At 47.8% G+C, this 9528-nt stretch overlaps 1 protein-coding gene across 3 annotated transcripts in view; it reads left to right on the top strand.

Annotated features, from left to right (window-relative positions):
* Positions 1 to 433: 433 nt before the first annotated feature.
* The window catches only part of NSMF (NMDA receptor synaptonuclear signaling and neuronal migration factor), a 198526-nt gene continuing 189431 nt past the window's right edge, over positions 434 to 9528 (top strand). For 2 of the 3 annotated variants that reach the window (XM_086921190.1, XM_086921191.1), the window contains exon 1: positions 434 to 980. In XM_086921190.1, the coding sequence (XP_086777316.1) occupies positions 877 to 980 (104 nt within the window). In that variant the 5' untranslated portion in view covers positions 434 to 876. The remainder of the gene's footprint in view (positions 981 to 9528) is intronic. The other variant, XM_086921189.1, reaches the window with a different exon arrangement.

Here is a 9528-nt window from a genome sequence, read left to right as displayed (position 1 = left end):
AGATAGGTAGATAGATAGATAGATAGATAGATAGATAGATAGATAGATAGATAGATAGATAGATAGATAGATAGATAGATAGATAGATAGATAGATCGATCGATCTCTTTCGGTGCCTCTTCTATCTATATATCCCCTCTTTTCTCTTCCTTTCCCTTTCTCCTTCTATCTTTTTCCTCTTTTTGTTTTCCTCTCATTGCCCCCATCTTTCCCTCTTACGCGGCCTCTTTCTCTGTCACCTCCCCCCTGTTCTACAACTCATCTCTTAGTCTCGCTGTATCCTTATTTATCCCCGTTATTCTCTTGCTCTCCTACTCCTCCCCCATTCTCTTGTCTTCTCCCTCGCTCACTCTCAGCTCTCTGTACCTCGCACCTTCCCCAGTGGTGTCCCCCCTCCTCGCCCCCGTCCCCTCCTCCACCTGCCTCCCATGATGTCAGCAGCGGAGGGGGAGGGCGCCTCCCATGCCCAAACATAGCTGCGCTTCCTGACTCTCCTCCTCGGCTCCCCTCCTGCCTCGGTTCCTCTGGTCGCCTCACATCTCCCCTCCCCTGCTGCAGCAGTCAATGGGCGGCAGGGCAGTGGAGGGATGCAGCCGGGGCAGTGAGGGCATGCAGCCGCACACGGAGCGGGCGCAGCCGCGCTCGCCGGCTGGACCTCGCCGCTCCTGATGCTGTCACGGAGCCAGGGAGTGGGTGGCGCCCAGAGCCGCCGTCCTGTGCCCTGCCAGAGCTGGGCACCGTGACCACTCCGGCCCCCACTAGTATTACACCAAAAAAGACCTGCGGGACTGGGAGGTGTTCCATTTTTTGTAGGACTTTTTTATTTTTGTAAGTAACATTTTCCCCTTACTGTAGAGCCGGCCTTTTGTGGGATGAATGTTGTCCCGAAGCGTTTTCATCCGAACGAGAATGGGCACAGCTGTATCCAAAAGGAAGACGCTGAGGAACGAGGCCATGTCTTCCGTCGCAGCCAAAGTTAGGTGAGTGCCTGAGCTGTGCGTCTGTGAGGAGCTATGTGAGGGCCTGGAAGTATTCACTAGGGGCGGGAAACGGCTGCTGCGGAGGGTTGTGGGGGCTTGACGAGCCGGAGGCGCCCGCACATTCGTCTGAGAGACCGGCAGAGTCTGCCAGGGGTTTGTGGGGCCAGTGAACAGTCTGGGTAGGGGCGGGTGAGAGGCATCTGAGTAGTTTTGGGGGCACACCTGGACCAGAGAGTGTTCTGTTAGGGTGAGCGGAGGGGTGCACTTGTCTCGGGGAAGGAAGTGCAGATGTCTGAGGGTGCTGGAAGGCTGTGAGATGCATGGAGAGTCTGGCTGTCTTGGCCTTTGGACGTCAGCGAACTCCATGCACCAAAATGCCGGCCGTAGTGGGAGCCGCGCCTTACGACCCTCCAAGACTTTACGGCAGGGGTCCCCAAACCGGTCCTGGGGGGCCGGATCCTTGCCAGATTTTTAAAATAACTACATGTATCTCAATGGGGATATCCAAAAAATCTGGCATGGATCCGGCCCTCCAGGACCGGTTTGGAGACCCCTGCTTTACAGGGTTGACCCTCTGTCCATCTCTGACTTCTCAACGGCTTATTTCCAGTTGATGGTTTGGGCATTGGTCACGGTCTTCCTGGTCCCATGGGTCCGGAAAAACATGAGTGCTCGGAGTTCTGAAAGGAAATCCACGGGTGGCCGCTGCTACTGTAAACAGATATTGGGCATCTGTGGGGGTTGTGGTGCTGAGGCTGCACAGCCCTGCGCGCTAGGTCTCACCTTTCACCATCACACTCGTACCCTCTGTTGCTTCCCTTGCACTAGTCAGTGACATGTGCCAAACCCCCACTCACTCTTCTCTAAGCCAGTCACCCCTCCCACTGCCCAGATATATGCCCAGATATATGTCCTACAAGCCCAGATGCGTCCTTCATCACGAGCAGTTCAGTCACATCCCTCACAAGCCCAGTGATATTTTTCACGAGCCAAATACCATTTTTCACCAGCCCAGTGGCATCTCTCACCAATTCAATTACATCTTTCACCACTCCAGACACATGCTTCACCACAACATCCACGAGATCTTCTGGCCTCACCCACAGACCTGACTTGGTTGCTGACAAGCTGGTTTTCCTGGTGACATTTTCCCTAGCCATGGAACAATGGGTTTTGAAGAGGTTGCTGCTTCTAAGCACTTTACAAAAACATGGGAAGCGTTTATGTTAGCGGAGACCTGTAAGTGTATTCTTTGGCCTTCCTGGGACTTCTGTGAGCAAAAAGTAACATCACACTCACTGCCTCCTTTGCGCCCAGGTGTGCACTTGGTGCAGCAGGATCAGTGGCACCGGGTCCCAGAGCCCTGAGGGGTCCATTGAACCCTGACAGTGCTGTAGTTTACTACACAACAGCAGTCGAAAGGGCATTTCCATTGTTTGCACCAGGACCCATGGCATCCTTGCTACCCTACTGCGCCTGGGGTGATCAGATTTCCTGTATGCAAGGTGTTTTGCGAGGTATAATCTCTCGCACAAATGTGTTGCAGTTATTGTGCAGCAGCACCCTCTGCTAACACGCCGCCGTTGTGTGAGTGAGAGAAAGAGGCACAGAAAACGAGAATAGAGCCTGTTTGGTCAAAGGGAAACCGGAGATATTTATTCCCCATAGTTCCGCTGCTCAGTGCCACTGTAAATGGTGGTCACTGAAATGTTCGTATTTAATAACTTCTGTCCATTCGCCATGACTGGGAGGGTACCGGATACAGAGGGTGGGATTCTGGTGTAAGTGTTGCCCACAGCATAGAGTATGCCTTGGGTCTATCAGGGAGCATTATTAAGTGGCACAGAAAGGGACAAGTGGGGGGTGCTGGCAATGCTGCTCTCCAGAGAGCAGGGCCAGAAGGCAGAGGCCAGTCCCCAAGGGTGGGCGATTGGGTTGTGGAGCATAAAGGAGATGCGGAGTGCAGTCGAGGAAGAGAGAGAGGGGGCTGTGGTGTTGCTGTAACCTAGACAGACAGCGGGGGGGGGGCAGTGACCAAGAGAGTACAGCTGCCGGGCACAGGCCGAAACAGGTTATTGTGCTTCCTCGGATCATCACACACAATTGAAATATCACGACTGCTGAGCTGAATGAAGCTGTCTCCAAGCGTGCCGCATTGTGTGCTCATACAGCGCCTACCTAGCTACAAGTGCAAGGGAGCGCTTCAAAGGCCGGGTGGGTTAGGAATGAAAGTGTTCTGGTTAAAACTTCAGAGATCCTCTCCAAATCGAGTGTGTGTGACTTGGGGGACGGGGCATGGCTGTGGGCAGCGCGTCCGCAGTGGTGATGGGGGAGGATGCCAGGATGCAGCTCCTTGCAGCCAGTGGCCTGGATCTTATTCGTAAAAGATGTGGGGGAGTATGACGTGAAGGCGGATGTTTAAATGCCCGCGTGGGTACAATAGTGGGAGAGTGTGATCTCCCCAGAATCGCCGGGCAGTTGTTTTCTTATTACTGGCGTGTTTTGAATGACGGCAGAAGAAAACAGGAAGGTACCCACAATTCGCCTGCATAGGTTATTTCAGGCGAGTCCTGGCGTGACGTCGTGTTTACCGAGTGTCCGGTGCTTGTTACTGTGATTTCCCAGCGCTGAGAAGCATTTTGCTCTTGTGCAAGCACGCTATAAAGGACCATCCTATTCGTAATGGTTGATGTCGGCTAACCACAGACCGGTGCCGGGGAGCCACAGGAAGCCACTGGCCACATATGTCGTCACAGCTGTGAGCCGGCGCTGTGGCTCTGCAATCCAGAGTAATCACATCAGGCAGCGCTCCCACCTGCACGCAAGGCTTCTGTGGCTGCGTAGCCGACTTTGGACGTGGTCAGGGGAATTTAAAGCGCTGCGAAGCGACCGGAAGACGGAATAAAAAGGCGATATAAAGATCTTTTGAGTTATAAATAGTTGAACAGGCCTGGGTTACTGAGCGATCATGCAGATTGCCCCTAGTTTACGTGTGTGTGTGGGGTTGGGGGAGGGATCTCCGCCCCCACGGCCCCTTTACTGCTCTTCCTCCACGCAGCACAGATCTCTTCCTAGCTGTCATCTCTTGCGGATGGGACCGCGGTTTATTTTTAGTTCACTCTCCCTTCCACTCCTCCACCCCTTCCCCTGTAGTCGTTGTTTAAATAGAGCTGACATCAGGTGGGAAGAACTGTCTCCGCTGTCAGAAGCCTGGAAACTCACAGGCACAGCTCCTTGATGTGCGTGGCGTGGGCACCCAGTGCTTTGTGTCACTGGTGCACCGGGCTCATTGTAGGCCTGCGCTCGGGGTTTGACACTTGTTTGGGTCACTGGTGAACTTAGCTCAACACAGGTCTGTGCACAGGGGCTCGCGCTGGTTTCTGCCACTAACGCGCCAGACCCAAAGCAGGTCCGTTCACAGGGTCTCGCGGCGCGCTAGGCCCAGGGCAGGTCCGTGGCCCAAGGCAGGTCCGTGCACAAGGGCTCGCGCTGATTTCTGCCACTAACGCGCCTGGCCCAAGGCAGGTCCGTGCACAGGGGCTCGCGCTAGGCCCAAGGCAGGTCCGTGCACAGGGGCTCGCCTCGCGCTAGGCCCAAGGCATGTCCGTGCACAGGGGCTCGCGCTGGTTTGTGCCACAAATGCACTCGGCTCCACGGAGAGCGGTCCTTAGAGGATGACTCCTGTTTGTGTCTGGAGCAGTAGACTCATCGTAGGTCTATGCTCAGGCCACCAGAAGCATCTTTGGTGCATCAGTTGTAGTGGCCCTGGGCCCAGAGGCCCGAGGGGCTCACTGATCCCCACTTATTGCTGTAAATTATGATTCAAACAGCAGTCGGGATGCCGTTTCCTTCCTTGCTGTAGCCCCATGACTCACTGGCTATGGTACTGCGGCTCACCCCTGGTATGTGTCACTGATGCACTAGGCTCAACGGAGGTCTGTGCAAAGGGACTTGCACTGGTTTGTGCCACTTATTATAATAGAATCAATGCAGATCTGTGCCAAGAGACGCAGAACGATTTGTGCTACTAATGCATTCTGATCAACGTCGGTGTGAGCTCCGGTCCAGAGCTCACAATAACTTGTGTTGCTGTTGCATTATGATACACTCAGCTCTGTGCTTAGAGGCACATGACGGTTTGTGCCTCCAGTGCACTAAACTCAACGCGGGCATGTGACCGCGGACTCGGAGTGGTGTGGGCCACTATGGCATTATTGTATTGCATTGTAACTTTTTTTTAGTTAAAATATTCTTTATAGGATTAAAAATTATAGAAGTGCTATAAATAAGCTTATCAGAAAGCAATGAGATAATAATTAAAAGGGAAGAGACTGCAAAAATGAACTTATTATTAATTGTTTAAAATATATGTATAATTTATATTAGAAAAAAGTAGAAAAAGAGAAAGACACAAATTGCACAGAAGAAAAGAGAAAAAAGAAGAAAAAGAGAGAAAAATATGTTGAAAGCAGTGAATACAAAAATGTTACATTTAAATGTTAAATGTCAACATTACCTAGAGCATATGCTAGATATAGTCAAGTGCACTTTTCAGACAGATAATTTGTAGCTGGTTACCACAAATGTTCATGTTTAATAACCAATGCAGTGGTAGCCAGATATGTGTATCGAGTCTATGATTATGGCACATATGGTTCCACCAGAGATTAATATAAATATTGTCTTTTGATATAAAATTGGAGGTGATAACCAGCAAAGCAATTGCAATTTAAACAGCAAATCATTTTGCCAGCAAAGCAATTGCAATGCAAACATCCAATAATTTTGCAAGCACAAAAAAGAGACCACATAAAATGGACACCACCTAAAAATATGTTTCGAAAAGAAAATGGCGATGAGTTCCCAATAATAACAATAATCTTGAACCAAACTGCCTGTCAAAATGCTATTACTTTAGGACAATTAAAAAATAAATGAATATCACATCTCCAGCAAGTCTGTAGTCATGTGAGTGTAAATTTCACTAATTTATCTGGGACAAAATACATCCTAAAATAGAAGAAAGTGTAAGTTTCTTTTAAGCTAGAGAATGAGCAGTAGATTTCACCCAGAATTCTCCCCATATTTCTATAGACCAAACACATCCCAAGTCCGCTTCCCATGAGTTCAACATTAAAATTAGTTTTGGGGGAGGCCAATGAAACCAGTAATTGATATAACATGGAGGGTATAGGATGAACCTCGTGACATATTGACTTTTTATGATCTAAATTGCGATCCAAGGTAGTGCGTCATAACATTTATATAGCGTTTACTACTCATATGTGGGTACTATGATCAATTAATGTCTGTCCTCGGGGGCTCAAATTTTTTTGTTGCCATTATTAGTGCTCTAACTTCATTACAGGCCTGTATTTAGAGGCACACTATTGTTTGTGCCTCAAATGCAGTAAATTCACACTCAGGTCTGTGCTCAGGGGATCACATTGAGTTGTGTCACAGGCACACTATGGGCTGCACTCGAAAATGCACAACGGTTTGTTCCTCAGATATAATAAAATCAATGCAGCTCTCTGTCTAGAAAAACAAAATGTTTTGTGTTCATGAATAAGTTCAGTACAAGTCTGTGCTCAGAGATAAACAATGGTGTGGGCCTTGAATGTCCTGAACTAACAACATAAGTATGTACCCAAGACTCACAATGGTTTGTGCCACTAATTCACTATGGATCAATGTATATATATTTTTTTGTATATATTTATGTATTAAGTGATGTGTATATGTATATGTGTTTGTTTGTTTACACGTAGGAAATGGGCTTAAAAATTACATGAGCCCAAATTTAATTATTTTTCAATTAAATTGAAAAGCAAATAGAAAAAAAGAGTATATTGTGTGCTCTGTGTGGAGGTGGGAAGCCTTATAAAAACAAATACAAGAAGTTATTCTGTTTAAGATAATATATTTGTGATAGGATGGGACAATTGAGCTATCTCACCTAGTACCAAGATTGCGTTATTAGTGTCCTAGGCATCATTTGCTTTATATACGACTTTATTTACCCAGATGCCAATGGTTTACCGGGTTTTCCCCTATTTTTTGAAGGACTAATTCACTATGATCAAAACATTGGTGCACTAACCTCAATGCATGTGTGTGCTCAGAGACACATGCCAGTTTTTGTCTCTAAGCACACACAATAGACCATTGCACGAAACTCTGCGCAGGCACGTGCTGAGATATTCCCACTGGTTTGTGGCCATAATGCACTAACCACGAGCCAGGTCTGTGTCCAGACACATGATGGATTGTGCCATTAGTGTACTAAGCAAGCTCAAAGCAGGCCTCTGCTCAGCTAACACTGAACGATTTGTGTAATTTAAATATTACACCAAGTGTAATGTAAGCCTGTGCTCACTAACACAGAATATCTTGAGCAACTGCTGCATCTCACTCCCTGCATGTCCTTCCTCAGCTACCCCGAAGGGTCTGTGTCACTAAGGTCGGTCAAGGCTGTGCCTGGTCACTTAAAAAGGCATCTGGTCATTTTGCACTAAGTTCAGTGTAAGGCAGTTCCTGTACGTGTGTCATGAATGAAGTAAGTGCAGAGCATGTCTGAGCTCGGAGACAGACACGCAATGCTGCTAATAATGTACTGTGCTCGAAGCAGACCAGTATTCAGAGACACACGCAACAGTTTGTGGTGTAAGGGCATTACTTCTAGTGGAGTTGTGCACTCGTGGGACACACCAAGGCTTGTATTAATAATGCTCAGTCTTGTTGTCTGCTCAGAAACCCATAACGGCTGGTGTCACTAGTGCCGAGGGTTCAAGGACGGTCAGTGTGCAAGAAAACATAACTGTCTATAGAAGTCTATGCTCAGTAGGGGTCTGTGTGCTAGCGCGCACAATGGTTTGTGGTGTGTCCACAATATTTTGTAATGTTATGTTACTCACGTTTACATTGAGCATGTTCGATCACTAGTTTGGCCTCGCAGTGCTAAGCCGCTGATGCACTAACATCAAATACAGTGCGCAGGTTGCATCAAATTTGTGCGCAGGGTTATTATGTGTACTGATAAAGACCACAATCACCCGCATACATATCCCAGTGCTGTGCACTCTGTGGCTTGTGCTTTATATGCACTCGGCTTACTACAGGTTTGTGTACGAATGCACTCAGTGGTTGGTGCCACGAAGCACTTTTACAATCAGAGACGTCCGCCTAGATCAGCACCGATTCGTACTCTGGGCACTTGTTTGTGACCTGTTACATATTTTTATGACGTGGCAAAGACCATTCTCACCTGTTGCTTAGTTGTGTGGTGCTCCTACCTTGAGGGCTGCTAATGCACATTAAGAGTGTCTTGCACGGTGACTGGGATGGGTGAGAGGGGGGGACATTGTCTAGTGCCATGCTTATGCTCGCATTTTACATAAGTGTTCGCCATAGAATTCATCTGCGGAGCTGAGCATTCTATATTTCGGAAGAGAGCCTTTTAAAAGCCTCGGCAAGAAACCTTTGCCACGGCCCTAGGATCCCTCGGGTGCTGTAAAACCTGACAGAAGACTGTATGAGGGTCACCCTCATACAAACTGCAGGCATGTGAGGTGACCGAGGCCTTCACTATATCGGTGAAGAGTACATTATGTAGCACTAGCACAGTCATGCACAGTTTGCATGATGCCATCGGCAGACGCGAGGGCGCTCTGTCAAGACTGTTTTGTGCTTGAGCAGTTTAAAAAGAGGGTATTTTTTATCACTCTGCATTTTCACTGTAGTTTGTTGAATTCATTTCACGCCAGGCATCAATCAAATAGGTGGACAGTAGTGCCTGTTCCTCAACAGGATAGTTCACCTCTTTACCCAAAAGGTAAACAAGTCAGTGCTTAATTTGAGCCGGTGGTTTCCAGGGCTCTGCACGGGAGTTAATCATCAACACCAGCACTTTTCATGAGTGCTAGCTAAGGACACATTAATTTATGATAGGCACAGGGGCATTAAGTGATTTGCCCAGAATGACAGGATGGTGAACCAACGCCGAGATGGTTTCCCAGCTCCAAAGTCGGCAGCTCTTGTCCTTACACCCCATCTTCTACCCACTTTCATGGTTAGTAGTTGGTTCTGTTTTAGGCGAGGCTAACAAGAGAAATGAGCTAGTGCAAGCTTCCTCCTGACAAAAACCCAGCACTTTTTTTTTTTTTACAAATTAGCCAGTGCAAACAACTTCCAACACTGTTTTCTTAGTATTTTTGCTACAATCTAACATGAACAAAGACATCTAAACTCAAACACATGCTATAACCACTAAGTCCACTGGTCTCGCTGTGTTTTATAGTTCGTACAGTTGTAATTTATTCCTGCCAAAGCGCCATGTGGTTTTGAGCGAACACACGTTGTTTGAAATTTGCTTAGTTGTTTTTAGTTGGTTGCTGATCAGAGACTGTTAGTGGGAGATGCATTTTTAATTTCATAGTGTTTGCAGAATAAGATTGATAAGGAGGTCAAAGGACCTCTGGGTCGAGAGTGTCCAACTAAATCCAGGAAGACCAGATCCAGGCCAGATTTTCAAGATATCCATACAGGA

This window comes from Lissotriton vulgaris, chromosome 5, assembly GCF_964263255.1.
Source record: "Lissotriton vulgaris chromosome 5, aLisVul1.2, whole genome shotgun sequence".
NCBI lineage: Eukaryota > Metazoa > Chordata > Amphibia > Caudata > Salamandridae > Lissotriton > Lissotriton vulgaris.
Note: the sequence above shows the minus strand (reverse complement) of the source record. Positions and strands in the feature narration are given on the sequence as shown.